This window comes from Gadus chalcogrammus, chromosome 1, assembly GCF_026213295.1.
Source record: "Gadus chalcogrammus isolate NIFS_2021 chromosome 1, NIFS_Gcha_1.0, whole genome shotgun sequence".
Lineage (NCBI taxonomy): Eukaryota > Metazoa > Chordata > Actinopteri > Gadiformes > Gadidae > Gadus > Gadus chalcogrammus.
Genome location: NC_079412.1, coordinates 10,096,211 through 10,114,665, shown reverse-complemented (window position 1 = coordinate 10,114,665; position 18,455 = coordinate 10,096,211). Strand labels below are relative to the sequence as shown.

The 18,455-nt window shown below is 42.8% G+C and overlaps 3 protein-coding genes across 4 annotated transcripts in view; 1 reads left to right on the top strand and 2 right to left on the bottom strand.

Annotated features, from left to right (window-relative positions):
- The first annotated feature begins 1,358 nt into the window (after positions 1-1,358).
- Positions 1,359-6,234, top strand: coq10a (coenzyme Q10A). Its single transcript, XM_056588086.1, has 6 exons — positions 1,359-1,682; positions 1,831-2,036; positions 2,398-2,547; positions 2,650-2,842; positions 2,934-3,035; positions 3,193-6,234. The coding sequence occupies exons 2-6, from the start codon at positions 1,900-1,902 to the stop codon at positions 3,358-3,360; spliced, it is 750 nt and encodes a 249-aa protein (XP_056444061.1). The 5' UTR covers positions 1,359-1,682; positions 1,831-1,899; the 3' UTR covers positions 3,361-6,234.
- Positions 5,621-14,234, bottom strand: cs (citrate synthase). The gene is made up of 11 exons (XM_056588073.1): positions 14,049-14,234; positions 12,007-12,054; positions 11,697-11,804; positions 11,021-11,086; positions 10,744-10,875; positions 10,298-10,486; positions 9,946-10,145; positions 9,382-9,511; positions 8,009-8,110; positions 7,689-7,898; positions 5,621-7,516 (listed from the first exon to the last, which is right to left on the bottom strand). The coding sequence occupies exons 1-11, from the start codon at positions 14,097-14,099 to the stop codon at positions 7,346-7,348; spliced, it is 1,407 nt and encodes a 468-aa protein (XP_056444048.1). The 5' UTR covers positions 14,100-14,234; the 3' UTR covers positions 5,621-7,345.
- Positions 14,235-15,751: 1,517 nt separating this feature from the next.
- Positions 15,752-18,455, bottom strand: part of LOC130380736 (inactive dipeptidyl peptidase 10) — a 25,599-nt gene continuing 22,895 nt past the window's right edge. Inside the window, exons 16-21 of one of the 2 annotated variants that reach the window (XM_056588053.1) lie at positions 18,375-18,455; positions 18,196-18,250; positions 17,943-18,042; positions 17,791-17,849; positions 17,594-17,666; positions 15,752-17,309 (exon numbers count right to left, since the gene is read on the bottom strand). The exon at positions 18,375-18,455 is cut by the window's right edge and continues 102 nt beyond it. In XM_056588053.1, coding sequence (XP_056444028.1) covers positions 17,089-17,309; positions 17,594-17,666; positions 17,791-17,849; positions 17,943-18,042; positions 18,196-18,250; positions 18,375-18,455 — 589 coding nt within the window. In that variant the 3' untranslated portion in view covers positions 15,752-17,088. The remainder of the gene's footprint in view (positions 17,310-17,593; positions 17,667-17,790; positions 17,850-17,942; positions 18,043-18,195; positions 18,251-18,374) is intronic. The other variant, XM_056588061.1, reaches the window with a different exon arrangement.

Sequence of the window (18,455 nt, the reverse complement as noted above, 5' to 3'; positions counted from 1 at the left end):
AAAATATTGGATTTTTTTCTGCTGCTCCAAGAGCCAGTAGGTCATTTGAAAGTCAGGTAGATATTTAAATGCCATGAGGTTTGTAAGGGCCTAGGTTTTGTACAAACACAAAGCAAATACTGATAACGGTAAGGGTTAGAACAAAATTGGTAAACTGTGGCAGGACAATTAGGATATAATGCCATGTCTAAGCGAGAAATCAGATTAAACAATGGAACTACAAGTTTAGTTAAAATAGATTAGAACAAATATTTGCTAGCTGAAATATATTAATAAGGCAAAACATGTATTCTTGAGAGACCATAGATGACATTTTGGTCCAATGTAAATAGGATTTATTGCAATATGACTTGAAGGGTCCTGTGAATTAAAGAATCTCAAGGATCTCCCACCAGGCCTATTTATTTCACTTCACTTTTTTATGTTACATTGTATCTAGGAAGAAGCAAGGCAGTTGAAGCAGAAACTGGAGGGTGTGAGAATGGTTGGTGCATAGGCCTCAGTAAGAATAGCATGGGATAGCAGTATCAAGATTTAGACATTGTGGAAATTAGCTCATAGACCTTATTTCAAAAACACTATAGTGAAAATGAGGTGGACCGGAGTCCAAATAGAATTACAAGATGGCATGACATCCTTTCCACTTTCCGAGCAATACAAATAATAGGGTAGTTAAGTCACCATCATCAGACTGGCCTCTGTTATGTAACGGAAAGGACAGCATCTACGGAAAGTTCCTGCTTCAGAAAAACTGTGAAACAATAGCAATGTTTGTAAATACTCTGCAAGAATACATTTAATATCAAAGCAAAAGTTTGGAAGGAGTGTAGTAGAATAATGTCAGAGCTAATCAGGGCAGTGTTGAAGAAGATTGAATCTAAGCCCACTTTTTGACATATTATCAATTAATTACATATGATGATTAAATCGCATATTTGGCTGCTTACTTCAAGTATATAATAACTATCAAAACAAAGTCATGAACAAAATAATTCGATCTTTATGATACAAAAACATTTTCTGTAACTATTTATATAAAACATATGAAGCTATACATAATAAATCGTTCCCTACCTATTTATGCAATATGAAATGAGCGCAGGCAGGGCTTGATTAGATGAATCTGCCATATATACATTATAACAAAGCAGCGGTTCATGGGCACTTCAGCCTTAAACCAAGGTCATTTATCCTTCCACAGAAAAAAAAAAAAGTAAAAGCAGCAAGGAAGACGCTATATTATATTATAATGAATTAATAGGCTGGAGTGGCCATCCTGGGTCTAATGGTCGCACTCCGGCCAGCAGGGCGGCGTTAGTGCGTTTCTTAACGCGGCTTGTTTAGTGGAGCGACGAAGACGGACGGTGAGCCAAGAGGAAAAGGGCTGCCCTCCCAGCTGACCACCAGCTCCCTCTTCCCGCTGCAGAAGGTCGAGTGACTCTAATGTCATTTGACAACAACAGGAAGGGGAATACTATTATACATTTTTGACATATATACTAAACGCTTGAGAAATGGAATAACACAAGTGTGTATGGTAATAACCGAACGCGGCCACAGGTCGTGGGAATCAGAATAGTTTATAAAGGCTAAGCTAGCCGCCGGTGGCTAGTGTCTCGGCTGATAAGGCGTAATGCACCGTGTCGGCTGATAGTCGGATCAGCAGTGATTGTGACAGCTAGGTAAGTGTGAGGTTGCTCTCTAACGAATGTCAACTGGTAAGCTAGAAAGGTACATCGAGGTTAAACAGACGTCACTAGTGTGTATATATATATCCGTCTGACTGAGGAAGCCAACGCCGGTTGTTTGACAACACCTTGTTTTGGGCAGGTTCCCTAGACACGACTGGGGGTCTCCTGACTGGAACGAGGATAGGATACCTTCTAGAAGTCAGTTTCCATGGCAGTCCCGGCTAGTTTACGTCGTTTACCCATGGGTGTGCGAACATTCAGTGAGTTTCTAGAGATCGCCACCCTGGGCTCCCACCAGTCATGCCGCACCGCGGGCTCCAGAGAGCGCCTCCGCCAGAACATCAGGTAAGCTCTCCGGGTTCTGTTGACATGGATCACACTTGATGATACTTGTAAATGCAAGGTATATTATTAGCTGTCCTGCGTCCCTTTGACAGCTGTCAAGTTCTATGTTTCCAGAACAACTTTTGCACTCTTTTTATACAGAGCGAATGTCACGTTACAGCTAAAACTCGAAAATACCAGCATACACTTTAACACCACACAGAGCTTCCATACCCTACTGGAGCTCAGTGTAAAAATCCAGCAAATGACTTTGTTTTGGACACCTGGAATGTAATTGTCATTGATGGTGGTGGGTGGTGTTGACAACAGTTTGTACTCTTTCTGGAATACAGCTTATTCTAGCTTTCCTCTGAACGTTTAGACATTTGTCCTCCTGTGGCATCCTAATGACCAGAACTCCCAGAGTGCTTTGCCTCAAAGACTCTGAAACGATGGCAGCTCTTCCTCAAAGCAGAGGCTTCATCAGCTTCACCAACAAACGGAAGGAGTACTCGGAGCGCAGAATACTTGGGTAATAACTAAGCCTTAGCTGACTAATTTCAGCAGTGTCCAGACGTTTTCCAGTGGAATTTGTGTGTTGAGTTGTGGTGTTTTTATTTTTTAACTGCCTCAGGTACTCCATGCTGGAGATGTACGAAGTGGTCTCCAATGTGGACGAGTACAAGCTCTTTGTGCCCTGGTGTACAAAGTCCCAGACCATCATGAAAAGAGCAGGCCACGCCAAAGCTCACCTTGAAGTGGGGTTCCCGCCAGTGGTAGAGAGATACACATCTATGATCACCAATGTCAGGCCCCATCTTGTTAAGGTAAGTGCCTTTTTGTTTTGTTTTGGTTCAGGAAGAGGATGTAGGCTGTTGATTATGCTTTAGAAATGTTCCCATGTTTGGCTGGTCTTAGGCTGTGTGTACGGACGGAAAGCTGTTCAACCACCTGGAAACAATATGGCGCTTCAGTCCTGGCATCCCCGGCTACCCCCGCACCTGCACTGTAGACTTTTCAGTAAGTACCGGGCGCCGTTCTAGTCCTCATTTATTTTACTTAATTTTGCTTTTGTTTTCATTCAGCTTTTCAATATCTTTGGCATCTCATGTCAGTAGCAGCCGTCTCGTGGCTCTGTGTCTTGAGTTGAACCTCGCCCTTGTTGTCTCCTCCCCAGATCTCCTTTGAGTTCCGCTCCCTCCTGCACTCCCAGCTGGCCACGGTGTTCTTCGACGAGGTCGTGAAGCAGAACGTTTCCGCCTTCGAGCGGCGCGCAGGCAAGCTGTTCGGCCCGGAGACGCGCATCCCACGGGAGCTGATGTTCCACGAGGTGCACCAAACGTGAGGCTGCCCCCCCATCCGCCCTCCTCCAGCCTTACCAACACCAAACAAACCTTAGTCCCTCGACACACACACTCTCACTCAGATCTGCATGACGCCCTCCCACTGTTGTTGTCCTTCTCCACGAAGAACGAGCAGCAGAACGCTCCGATATCGCTCACAAAGGATGAGTCGACGCAACGCTCATTCCTGCACCAAACCCGGGCTCATCACATTATTTATTTTTAAATTGGCCAACTGAGTGTTATTTTCCACTTACCTCTACTGTAAGGTTCTTCTTTTGCAGGTAAAACCGTGCGCTGTTACAAACTTCTTCTACATAAATCCAGCATCCTCTCCCCCAGAATATCGCCTGTTACTTGATCCTTAAGTAATATACAAATGAATGGCAGTGAGTCAAATATTGGCATTCTTTGACAATATAATAACACACATGATATGTAATGTATTTCAAAGTTACACCCGTTGAGGCTGACTTGTTGCTATTCTGTTCACAATGTAGCTGGAAACAGCCAACAGCAGGGCCAGAATCTCACTCATTAGCAACCATCCTTTTTAAGTTGGGATCTAACTCTTCTGTTTAGATTTTAGCCTCCGCTTATCGCATTAGGGAATTTCATTGATATATATTATTTATGTTTCAAGCAGAGTTTTAATAAGATGATGTTATTGAGCTTGGATGTATGCCGACAGATATTGGGTTTTAATTTCATACGTTATTGATTTAACGCAGCAGTGTTTTATTAATTTCTAAATGAATTGTGCCATGCTTGTTGGAAGCTAGACATCTCGCTCTCCTCCATTGTGTGATCTGATAGTTTTTTGCAGAGGGTGATGGTACATTTTGACTTGAGTTAATTTAGGTTTCGTCTCACTTGTTTTGTTGTGATGCAGAGCTTTAACTTGAAGTGGATCGTTAAAGGTATTTAGTTTGAAAAAGGGGACTTTTCCTACACAATTGCAGAATGGCTTATCTTACGGCCCTGTACAGTGACATACCAGTTAACTAAAACAAGGAAATTAATCAAATCAACTATCCTCCTTCCAATTATAGATGAGTGCAATATTAATATTTAAGCTATGCAAATTCTACCAGAAAATAGATTACATAATCAAGTTATATTTTAGGTGAATGCACTACATTCAACTACAATATCTAAAATTGTCTGTAATACACCTCAATAATATGATCTATCTTACTCTTAACTGAGTTTAAGTGTATTAAAGGACCATCAACATAAACACCCACTGTACTCTGTACTATTTCTCTCCTCAGGAAGTTTCCCGGTCGTAGAATAGTATATAGCAGCCCTGTTCTTTAAACAATTTCTGTTCATATCTGCATCATGGCTGTTACATGAAAAGACACGGGTGTATAGTAGTTATGGCACACTAGTTGGCTTATTACATACCTCCTAAATGTGGATACACAAATGTTCTTCAGTTTACCTTTTACTTAAGATACAAATAGTCATACCTTTAAACCCCCTAGGCGAGACAGTTGAAGCTTATACAGCACCTTATTGTTTGAATCACCCCCGTCCCCTCTCCCTCAGTCAGAAAGTGTGAATTATCAATCTTTGGCTCTAATATTTCACTTGAGAGCCTACATGTACATTTGTGAATACTCTGCATTTCAGTTGTATTTAAGTTAAAAATATTCTGAAAATAAAATCTGGTGTGTAGTTTATGAAGTTAATATTGCATCAAATTATTTTTGGTTTCTGTGCACCACGTTGATGCGGGCAAAGTATTGTGTGTGTGTGTGTGCGTGCGCATATGCAGTTAAAGATGTAATTATTTCCTATGCACCCTCAGGCATGCTAGATATGTTACGTGCACATCAGCATCACATGCGTTGCCCAGTGTGAGAGCTCCCCATGTTGGCACTGACAAAAGCTCTGTGGGACAGAGGCGTCTCCAAGGGCAGCGGGAAACCGGAGAGGGGAGATGGTATTTGGAACAGTTATTAATAACGGCACCAGGGATAGGTGCCCATTTGGAACGTCTGCGCACTTGAGGTTGCCCATCTTTCAACACAAGACCGTCTTCACCATTACTCCATACTACTGGAGACGCATGGAAGGCAGAGGATGATGTTGATATTTAAACATGGGACTGGGCATTAAAAACGTGTTCCCCCTGCAATTTATCAATAGTAAAATGAGTTTGGTTGACTTTGTTTGCATGTGTTTTCCACTCCTACATTTCCTAATTCAGATCAAGGCGGTTCGTTTTGAAAAACCAAAAACAACTTCAAGGTATTTGTTAATAAAAACTTTTATTGTTTTTTCTATTTTTGTTAGGTTTTCGGATATTTGTTCAGTCAGGGCAGCTCTTGCCCATCTGACCTATCCCAGTTTGTTCCTGTTGTGATTCTTTCCTCAGTGAATACATCCCAGCTACCGCACACAACCGTTACACTCTCTACGATCAAAATAACATCCTCATACACTAAGCATATGGAAGAGAACAAAATCAGAAACTGAGCAAGGGGAGGAAGCCATAGAAATTAAAAATTCTGCAAGTGAATGAGCAACATGTACAGACTAGTAAGCCGTTACTACACACAAAATGGAGTGTCTACAAACGATAGAAACTGAACAGACCTCAGACAAAAGAGCAAGCTTGAAACATTCAAAACTAACACCTGCACCAGCTAAGCCCATACAACTAGGCAAAAATCACTTATATACACAGGTTAGACGCAGTGAATTTTAGATCAACGGGAGAATTTTCGGAAAGCAGGTCACACTTTCAGCGACGAGTGAGATTGGAACACAAGGTTGTTCTTCTACTTGGTAATTGTGGTTATAGGAGCAACATGTTTGACGTAGAGCTCATACATTCAAGCTATACATTTATATATATATATATATACCTATGTACATAGTGTATAAATAAAACCACATTGCAAACCCACAGACTATCGTTTTATACATATTTAACACCCAAAATAAAACTCCATACAAAAGGACACTTAATCAATCTGGGGAGTCTACTGCTATAAATGAGGGATTCCAAACTAGCAAGTGCTCATTTTGGAGTAGTTGGCTGGGGATAACGTTACAATCATACACCTGCAAAGAGAAAAGACGGACCCACCCACCCCACATGTATTCAAGCTTGCTCTTAAGCATCAACCATAAGCACATTAAAAACACCTCTACTGTAATATCTAATGTCACTGTTTCTGTACACCATCAGGTTTCTTTGGTACTCTGTACTGCTCTTCAGAGCAACCACCAAGCACAAAGCCCATTGTAAAATGAAGACAAGATCTAGTTATTTTGATCATAGAGGTGAAAGTGGTCATAAGAACACACTAGTTCAGAGAGAAAGGGGATACCAAGAGCTTTTTTACTAATTGTGTTTTATGTCTGGATAAATCTAAAGGTTTCATTACGCATGGATTTACTCTATGGTTTGGGAAGGGCCTTTAACCTCAACTGGAGTGTTCATATTGGGAGTGAGGTCTACCAATAGCCTGGGCAGAAGGACCTTTGGGGAGATTGCATAGAAGACAAAGAATGTGTTTCTGCGAGGGGCATTTTCTTTTTGATCATAATTTTTACATTTTCTGCAAACAACTCAAAGCGTTTCAACCCATTAAGTTCCAATCAATGCCTCAGTCATCTTCGATTTGGAGTCAAATTCAAATGCCATGCTTGGGGTCAATTGTAAGCAATCCCAGCAGCCGTGTGATGGTACGCACATGAGCCCATAATGAAAATGGTGCATTTTCTTCTAATTTTCCAAATGAGAAAGTATGTTGAGCAAACTCGACTGACTTCTACACCAAAGTGCATGACAATTTGAATTTACCTCATGTGTGAAAGGACCTTTACAGTTCACCGCCTCTTTGAATCCCTTTCCCCTTGGTGGTGAGAAGGACAGCAGTAAACTTATTTTACATTTAATATACTTTTCCTCTCCCTTTACAACCGCCACCCCCCACCCTCTCCTCCCCTCCATCTCAGCGGGTGCGATCAGCCCGACTTGGTCCCCACCAGACTCATGAGTCCCTCTGTGCTCATGGACTTGGGGCGCTCCAGGGGGAAGCCCAGCGCTCGGCTCCACACCAGCTGGGCCAGCACGCCCAGGGCGCGGGACACGCCAAACAGCACTGTGTAGTAATTCATCTCCGTCATGCCGTAGTACTGCAAACGAGAAAGAGGCACATGGTTCAGGGGGAGCAGAAACGGGGCCGCTGCAAATGATTCTCACGTGTCCATTCTGAAAATGCCTTTTGCTACACATTACATCACTACGTGGACTTTTATTAAATCTCCCCCTACCGTGAATGTCGATAACTACACAAAATATCATTACCTGCAGGAGCACCCCACTATGGGCGTCCACATTAGGCCATGGGTTCTTGGCCTTGCCCTGCTCCAGCAGCACGTTGGGAACAATCTTGTAGAGCTGGGCCACCATCTTGAACAGGGGATCATTGGGCAGGTGTTTCAGGGCAAACTCCTGCTGGCAGGTATAACGTGGGTCGGTCTTCCTCAGCACAGCGTGGCCATAGCCAGGCACCACCTGTAGCACAGAGAGAGGGGGGAATATTTGAAATGGTGTCAAGATGCCACAAATTACCCTTGTTCAAAGCTCAACTGAGAGGGCTAAGGTGCGTTTATAGTGGACTTTACCCTGCCAGACTTGAGTGTGTTCCAGATGTAGTCTCTCATTCTCTCATCGGACACCTCTCCACCCAGCTCTTTCTGCAGCGCAGTCAGCCACACCAGCACCTCCTGATGGACAGAAGAGACAATACACAGAGCACTGTCAAATAAAATGAGATATAGACAACGTTATGGTGGTCTCGTGCTTGTGCAGGAATACAGGGGAACATTTACAATACAATCAGTGAGAGTTGAATATGCAGAGGCATGATTGTACAGGCGTCTTAATACCATCATCGACAATGCTTTTACTTTGAAATTATTCAGTGTCATTAGTTTGATTTAGGGCTGAAAAGTACCATTTAACCAAGTTCTCACCTTGGGGTACTAACCGATACCCGTGTACTGATGTAGTAAAATTGAAGCCGTTAAATATAATTACAGAAAATGGAAGCCACCAAAAAATACTAAAGGATAACTTCATCGACCTGGACCCTATCTCACCATCATTTTGGGTGTAAGAGACTAATGCACACAATGTTATTAATGGGTCCAGTATTGAGCTAAAGTGCTTCATCAATGACAGCCCCTAAGGAGTGCAATGTAACCTTTTAAGGCAATAGCACTACGTCAATGTAAATCATCTAAATGCACTTGTTTTTGCCAATGACGGGCTCAGATGGTTATTCTAGGAGGACCTTTGGCTTGATCCGTCTGTGTTTCATTGAGTCTTATCAAGCGTTGCTACAGGTGAAGTCTTGCTCTGTAATCTCGTGAAAGACTACGTTGGAACCTTGGGTGAGAGTTGGGAAGAGGAGTGAAGTTGTTGGAGACGCCTACAGAAAGCAGAGCTGGGTGTGAACGATTTGGGTGAGGCAGGGTAACGGGACTACAGATAACAACAGGGACATTTCCTACTTTCCAACTCAACTCTCAAGGGCAAGGTAAAGAAGCAAGTTGTATTTAACCATAGGGATCCTTTCCCTTATGTCAATAACTGTATTAGAAATGCCATCACAGATATGTTTGCGGGAGTTGTTGAACTTGACAGCCAAACAAGCCATACAGAACCGAAACATAATGCCTCCTGCTGCCATGACGTATGGGTACATGAGCAAATAGGGTTTTTACAACTGCATTTGCTTCTGAAACAGAACCCAGATCATTTGTCAATCAGTTTCTGATTCGCAGTTAAAAATCGTAAAGGTCAATCATGATGCATTTGGAAGGCGGAAACTTAATTTGAGAAACGGCAATAAGTAATGTTCAAAATCTTGCCCGATACATATACATATGGATCAATTTGGGTCCTGCCAACCGATTCAAATGGGTGAATAGTAACATCCATATGCAACAGTGTTCTTACTAAATATTCCATCGAAAGGACAAGAAGGACAAACCTGGTTGGCCAGTCCGTGCAGAGGTCCCGCCAGGCCGTTCATGGCTGCGCTGAAGGACAGGTAGGGGTCAGACAGAGCACTGCCCACCAAGTGGCTGGTGTGGGCACTGACATTGCCTCCCTCGTGGTCACTGGTGGAGGAAAGGAGGGTAGAAAGCAGGGCATAAGAAAACAATCAAGACAATCCTTTTAAAACCGACCGACAATCTGATCTCATGAGCAGAGGATCCCATTGGGCTTAAAAAGCACGTATAATTAGGGCCACTAGGGGGCAGAATATGATCACCGCCCCCACAATCCTATCCATTGACTCACTCAAGGGGAAAGGGTCTGCCCGTTTTTGGTATTTTGTAAGAAAAGGGTGCAGCAATACATTCAGACTCAAAAATGAAATAAATAGGTGATGCTTCCGGTATGGCACTAAAAAATATTTCATATAGCCTTAGGAAACAAAAAGGTATTACACCCCTGCTGCATTTCACCATAATGGTATACTGCTTTGAGCTTGAGTAGGGAAAAAGCCAAGACCCACCAAGCGGGCGTTCCTTGTTGCTACACGCCGTACCTGTGAATGGTGAGGTACAGCCTCATTAGCTCAGTGAACTGGGCGTCGCTGTAGCCGAGCATGTTGGTGAAGTTGTGGGACCAGTCCAGGTTGGAGTCGATGGCTCCGATGCTGCTGCCCTCGCGGTACAAGTTGCGGTAGATCTTGGCTGCGACGCAGGGCAGCTTGGCAATCAGGTCCATGGAGTCCTCATAGACAAACTAGCGCAGGGGAAGGAGACCACGTCAGGTCACAACTAATCAGAACCATGATGATCCCTGTGAGGTTTGTAGAACATAAAAGCCCCCCCCCGCCAGAGGACCTAGACATCCAAGGGACTAGAGGGGAGTGCATGTGCTAAAGTGGCCCTCACCTCCCAGTACTTGGACTTGTGGACCCCCTCGGAGTAGGCCCGTGCAAAGCCACTCTCGCTGTTGAGCGCTGTGATGGCTGCGCTGAACTGAGACATGGGGTGCAGGTTGGTGGGGAAGTTGTCCAACATGGTGACCACATGCGAGGGGAGAGCAGCTCTTTTCGCCCATTCTTTGGACAGCCAGCTGACCTAAAGGACAAAAACCCAGAACAAAGCAGGCATCTTCAAAATCTGGCATTACAGCAAACCCGCACAACTTGCTGTATGCTGGCCTTTACTTGAAACAGCAGGATCTTATCACAGAACACTCTCAAGAGAAGACACTCCAACAGAATAACAGCCATCACCGTCTGTAAACATGTTTTGCCATCTCAGCATATTCTGAACAGAGCCTTTTGTGGTGTGCGTCTCTAAAATACGGTTGTGTCCGTCATCCGTATGCTCACCTGTTCTTCGGTGGGCACCTGTCCTGTGATCAGCAGCCAGAAGAGACCTTCAGGCAGTGGCTCCTGCCCTCCTGGGGCCTTGGGCAGCAGACCCTGACACTCTGGAATGCTGTAGCCACGGAACCGGATTCCCTGAACAAGTGAGAGAGCAAGGGTGAAGAATTTGGGGTTGCTACCTTGATGGAAGCTAAACTCGGCAGAGATGGGCCTATACAGCAGAGGTATCATAAAGACACACAAAATATTTTTCGTTATGGTTGCCCTTTAGCATACACACCTCATCTGGATCCAGCACAGACGTCTCATACACCAGCCCCTTCATTCCCCTCATACCGCCATACACCTGTATGTTCACAAGAGAGACATTGACAAGTTAAAGGTGACCTCTACTAAAACATGAATCGTCAGACTTTTTTATTGTCCACCTGACTTTACAATGTTTTTAACAGTTGGTCAAGGTGTCAAGATAACAATTAATAACCAAGATCTTTTATCTTCTGATCAAAGTACATTGTTATTATTGAAGTGTTAATTTCCACTAAGTATTGACTTGATTCAACCTGGACCCCATCAACTTGAGAATTATTTACAATGTAGTAACCAAATATAGATATAACATGCAAAACCTGTACAGATAATAGCAACATTTCAAATGAAATGGCTGCGTTGGTGAAAGTATATGGAATCTATATAGGTTTGCTGTAGCCAATGACAGGTCAGCCCTTCTGTGACTCAGCTAAAAAAAATGTCCTCTGTAACATGCCCTCTGCTCACACTGCCCTACCAAGTGAACATAAGGTCATTAGCCAACGCTCAAACGACAGCAAGGGGAAGAGTATTCAAAGGGTATCTTATGTTTCAAAGCATACATGACATGTGTATGCATCTTGCAATCTTTGCATTACAAATGAAAAGTTTTTGAATCTCAGCATTGCATATCAGAAATGACTCACCATATCAACAGTGATTTGGCCAATGTTGGTTTTTCCGTATTGCTGTTTGAAGTTCTTGATCCGGGTCTGTTCTTTGGGGATAAGGTCTGCCATAATATCCTTCAGATTCTGCAAAAAAACGAACTGGTTAATTAAATGAACCTCAACTGCCAAAGTTAAACTCTGCTTAGGAACTAGTTACTGACATTGCTTGATTTAGTTTTGGAACCGAATCGAGAGGCATAACCACAGTGAAAACAATTCTCTTTTCTCAATCCTTCAAAACATGCAGTCTATAAGACTATGGAGCTGAAAGATAAGGATTACTTACAGTTGCTGCGCTGGCATGTCTGGCAGCCACCAGGGCAGATGTGGCATTCTGGTGAACAAGAAATCAAGGCATTTATGAGGCAGGTCACTTTACATCCGTCCATAGCGTTGCACACGTTTGCCATACTTAAATCAATTAGAAACTCAAACGAGGGACAAGTTTTACTGGTGCTTCTTTGTGCAATGGAAGCTAACCATCTGGCATTGACTCGGCCGATAAGCAAGCAGCTAGTGTTTTAAACCTAGCTTGCAACCAAGCCATTACGTTTGGCATCTTCAACTCAACATCAGAGGGTGGTGCATACAATACTGCACACCATGTTTGGATTAGGGGAGGTGCCGCGAAAGTGTAGCTTTCTAGATTTGAATTTTGCCACAACTTGTCAACAAAATGCACATATCGGGTATGGCGGTTCAGTTAGAAACAGTGCATTAGCTTCTATCCTAAAAGTTCTGAGCCAATTATATCTTCTTACATCAGAGGGGATGGTAGTAGATATAGGTTTGGTAGATAAGTAGGATTAAAACGGCTATCGGCTAATGTAGCGATGACATTAGCTTCAGTAACCAAATAGTGATCTTGCTGCGATGGTAGGTAGCAGTCACTGAAACGGGACTCCCTGGTAGGACTGTCTAAAGGAAGGGAGGGCTAAGGGGGCTTGAGGACAGCTGGCTAGTGTCCAAGAGCAACCCAGGCGTGCTTCACTAACGTAGTGAACTATGGTCCTGGCGGTTCACCCCAAAGACCAAAAGACATGAGCTCATTTCACCGCAGTTACACATTGTCCAGACAGCAGAGATTATGTAACCCAACCACACGCTTGTGGATCTCTTGGTACTAGTAACTCCTATCTTCTACCTGCCCTAATGGAAGGGGTGGGATTATTATTTTCTCAGCAGGATAGAGGCTTTCCTCTGCATTGTTATGGCTGAATTGTAATTACAGAGCTTAATTCAAAAACGTTAATTAATATATGATGGAAACACACTAATTAAGCATATTATGACATGACATGCATCATTGTCCACTTTTCAAACACAAAACAAATATTATCCTATTTAAAAGCTATTATATGACCCCTATTTAACTGCAGACTGTAAGGAAGCTTTAAGCAAACATTCCTGCTAATAACAGTGAAGAGGTTATGATGACCCTGAAAGAGCTGCACAGCTTCCAGTGTATAGTTAAATGGTCCAATATTGAGCTTAAGTTTAATGACTAGCCCTGGACAGGACCAATGAGAGGACACTGTATTCTGCAGCTAAATGAGTCTCATAGTCGTAATGTGAAAGAGTTCTATGGAAATCGGACACTTTATTAGGGCAGTAGATGGACACATTGTCTGTCGTAACCAATAAGAGCTACTACTGTTGAAAGCAGAACAATATTACTAACATACGAGCCACCAGTTTATGTAATTCTACATAATATGAAAATGTATGTATTTGTATACATACGTATAAACTTCAATTTGTTTGTTTTTTAATATAAATTGGTGTAGTTAGTCTACCTTGTTTTAACTAATGTCTCATTTGAGATAATCCACTCGCCCACAGTTTAATTTAAGTAACCAAACAACGTAAACGATGACGTGAAGGTCAAATGAGTTGAAAAGAGATGCAGGAGTAAAGCCTGTTCTAAATAATGGGACTTCAGTGCTCACAATAGGTCACTGAGCTACAATAATGCTCCCCTTAGAGCGAAATGAAGAGGTGAACCGGTTAGTTAGACGGGGGTTAACCAGCCAACACGTCGGGGCTCACAAAGCCAGGCCGGGCTGCGCTGGTCAAGTGTCACTAGAAATAAGGTTATACATTTTAATTCCCCGCTTTACAAACCGGAAACCCCGTGTAAATCTCCGTAATACATTATATTTGAAACGTTCATCGATGTGTGAGTTGACTTTTACGATGTGCTTGAAGGGCCGGCACCTCACTTTGAGTAACACTCGCTAGCTTGTCGTTAGCTCTATCGCTAGCCCGTTCACGTTCCCTTGAAAGCTAACCTCCACGGGTTTAGGTTGGACATAAAATATTTCTTACCTTTGAATTGAGAAGCTTAGGTGCTATCCGGCTGATGGTTAGAAAAGACATTGTGTTTGATAGTGTCTGGATCCAAACTAAGACTTTTGAGGTAATAGAGCCACTATCAGTGCACCGCGGAGCTGGTTGAAGGTGCCCCTCCAGAAAGCAGAAGGTTGAAGAGGGATCCGGGCCCGCAAGTAGACGTCAAGCTAATTGGAGGAAAGGTTCTACGTCACAATAGCGTAATACATTTTCATTGGTCAGATGACCGCATGGTGTATTTCTATTGGTCAGCCCTCACTCGGCTCTCTGCGATAGTTCATTGTGTAAAGGGTGTGTTCAAGAAATAGAAGAACAAGTTTTATTACTCACTTTATGATTCGTATGGTCCACCTCCGCATTTCCGTCATGGGGGGAACGCCTGAGAAGGATTACATATTGAAAAAGTGTTTTGCATTTCACCAACATAGTTTATCTATAGTTTTTTTTGTATATGCAAAGACAATGAGTTACATACATGTATAAATAGATATAATGGACAGGTGTATTATATATGTTGAACGAATTATTTCAAAATCAACCCCTTTAAAAAAACTAGTTGTAAGAGTAGCATAAATATACCTTGGCTAGGTCACTTATATGTAATACTAAACAGGTCTGTCGCAAGAACATCACCCAACTTATAATGGGGATATGTGTTTATTGAAATGAGACAAAATAAACGATAATGTCCAATTTACCTAAACTGAACTCCACTCTACACAACTGTATTTTAAACGTTGTACTCAACCAAAGCATTATGAACAAGTGATGAAAGCCATGCACTATGCACAACTGGCCTGAACTAATACTTTTGGTCCATTTCAAGTTATGAAAAAGCCAATACACAACTGCATTAAAATAGCCTCTGTGTATAAGTTGCACACGTACATCTGGGCGCAAAACACTGCGCTTTAGAACTGCTCTTCTTGATCTTGAAGTAAATTTCAAGTAGTTTATTGTCAGAAATTATTACAACTAGACACCAGGAACTACTTGCTAGGGCATAGAATACAAGGAAGATAAAACATGCTAGAGAGAAAGAATATATAAAAATATACTATAAATATTAGCAGCCTATAAATAAATGAGTAAATTAGTACATGGTTATAATATAATTAAAACAAATTCTATACAAAATCCCAATTGTAACTATGTGCACATCCTGCTATTTGCAAAAGTCAAAGTTACACGCAATTATGAGGTTGAAAATGAATTATAATATATTATTATGGGTGATAAGGTCATAAATTAAGAATGTAATGATGAGTTTTTACATGTGAATGTAAGAAATCACAGGCTGTTGAGACCAGAGCAGATGCTCTGGTCTCGCCGGCCAGACGGCAGCAGAGTGAAAGTTAATGTGCTGGTGGGGGTCCTTCATAATCCTGAGAGCTTTCCTGAGATAAAGTGTGTGGGAGGTGTCCTGCAGGCCTGGGAGCTCTCTGCCAATGATCTGCTCTGCAGTCCTGACAGCCCGGAAACCCGGTACCACCTGACGGCCCGTGGCTGGGCAGCTCTCGTACCATATATAGGGTCAGCTTATCTTCTGAGTCTGGTGTGTGTCATTCCACGTCCACCCTTGAAGCATTTTGACATTTTAGGAAACGCTTAACCATCATGGACTCGGAGTATAAAAAATACAAGCAGTCTCTATCAAATTTAAAACCCATCCTAACTAGGCGCAACCTTGACACGTGTCCGGCATGTTCCTGAACGGCATATGCCGACCAGGTGGAACGGCATATGTCACTGGTCGGGGTGGCACATGCCACAGGCCAATAAACGATCTTTGCGTCTCTCGAACCGTCTGGGACTAACTCCTAATCGTGGGGTTCCTCTTCCCTGCATTCCTGTAGAGAACCAAAGTCCAATTGGACCAACAACAACTGGTTGAGTGTAATTGAGTATTGATAAGATAGTAATGATAGCAAAAACCAAAATAATCCAAAACATCAAAGACGTAAAACAAGATCTTCATATTTATTCCCAAAGTATGTTTCAAAAGATGTAGGTGTACCAGGAGACACAACGACATGCAGTGCACCAGTATGAACAGTGGAGTGGGTTGATTGACTACTCCATGACATTGTAGAATGCACCTTGATAAAATATCATATAACATTTTGCAAATTGTACAAATTAGTTCACATGTAATGGGACCATTTATAGCAAAGTAGTTATATTTCGGACATTGTTAAGATGGCTGCAAAACCCATATTAAAAGCTCTCAGTAACCAAGCAATATTGGTTCATAAGTTCAATGGCAACTTATGGCAGTATTGCCAGATCTGGCAAGAAAAGCAGGCAACAGTAACTCAATAAGTGCACAAAAACAAACTAATTTAGTTATTTTCCCCCAGCATGCAATCCAGGTGATGAATTGTTATGGTTAGAAAATAAGATAATGTTATGCTTGGTACCACTAATTTTACCTTGAAAGTTTTATTTTTTTTTGCTAAATCTTTTATGATCTGGCTACACTGTCTGAGCAGTTGACACACTTACCCACGTATTGATAATTAAATAACATCCTAGTTCCTTACAACTATTGAACCACTCTAGAAGGAGCATTATCATTCTTCATTCATCACATGGATGCAATATGTAACAACAATGACAGTCTGTGAAGGGATCCATTGGCACAATCACTTTGCTTGCTGTAGCTGCAATTTTTTTCCCCTTGCATACTCAACCCAGTCGGAGGTTTGAAACAAAGAAAAATGTCATTGTAAACTACTCCACATCATGCAGCCATCATGACATGCACGCATTTGATCATTCGTAAACATTCTGTCAAATGAAATAAAAAAAATACAGACAGATCCCTCATGGCCTATGGAGGCTTATGTAGACACGTAAGGCCTGTGACAGACACCAATACAAACACCCGCGTGGAGGAAAGTTCAAGACGGTGAACTGAAGAGTTTGGTCCCCACTCCTGTGCTTCTGTGGCTGGTAGGCCAAACCGATCGAGTACCTCATAGACACGTAAAGTCTCAAACATTGTTCTTTTGGCTCAATTATCGTCCTCCTCCTCTGGCTCCTCCACAGGGGCCAGGAGGAGCCCCTGCCTCATGCAGCCCTGGACGTAGTTCACCAGAGTCCTCTGGAAGTGCTGGATGCTGCGCGGGTCCCGGAGCTCGTGGCCCTCGTCAGGGTACATCTGCAGGGAGTAGTTGGCCTCCGCCTTCACCAGACGGCTGACCAGCTCCGCGCTGTGCTGGAAGTGGACGCTCGCTACGGTACCGTGAAACACGCACGCACACGCACGCACACACACACACACACACACACGCACGCACGCACGCACGCACGCACGCACGCACGCACGCACGCACGCACGCACGCACGCACGCACGCACGCACGCACGCACGCACACACACACACACACACACACACACACACACACAAACACAAACACACACACACACACACACACACACACATACGGAAATAACATTAAGTTAGAAAACTGTCAAAACTATTAAAATAAAATAATTGTGTAGCTGCAGGATCTCACCATCTGCCGTTCCATGCAAAATTATGAGATTCTTGTCTTTGAGTTTATGAACCTCCTCCAGCAGAGATGCAGACTGTAGGACGGCAGACCAATAACAATGAATCTCATTATACAAAGACTATTATTGTGATCATTGTCATATTATTCATGCTGTCATTTATTATTATTTCATTACACTTTGAAGCAATATTTCTCACCAAATATGTGTGCTCCTCCTTGGCTGGAAGGCCTAAATATCGCTCAGAGAACGCAGAACCTATATGTGATGGAACGAATCATGTTCAAATGATTATTGCATAATTGAAGCTTTCATGGGTTTATAATTTATGACTTCATAGTTCTAACTCACTATAAAGTTTGAAGTCGGTAATGGGAGCCGCGGCAGCCGCACATTGAAACAGCCGGTCCGTTGCACCTAACATCTTTAGAGCTAAATAACCACCAAACGCCTATGAGAAAGTATATGAAACGCACGTAAACACAATGCTCTAAGTGGGTCAAACGACACACACATCCAGTGGTGCTTTCCAAATCAGTAGAGATGTGCCAGCCATTACACCATTACGTTAACCATTCCCCACACAATGAAAAAGCATTGCCACCTTGCCGTAAAGGGCCATTCTCCGATCGTCGATGTAAGGCAGTTGCATCAACCATCTGTGGGAATGGGCCATAAAAGTACATTCATGATCATTAAACACATCAATGCATATTACTTTAAAATCACCTCACTGGCATAATGTTAAATAAACCAAATAAATGAAAGAGGCCGTATACTGACTCCACGACCCCCAGGTAATCCTTCACTCTGAGGGAGCTGAGCTTGTGGGGGTCCACCGAGGAGGCCCGCTGCCCGCTGCGG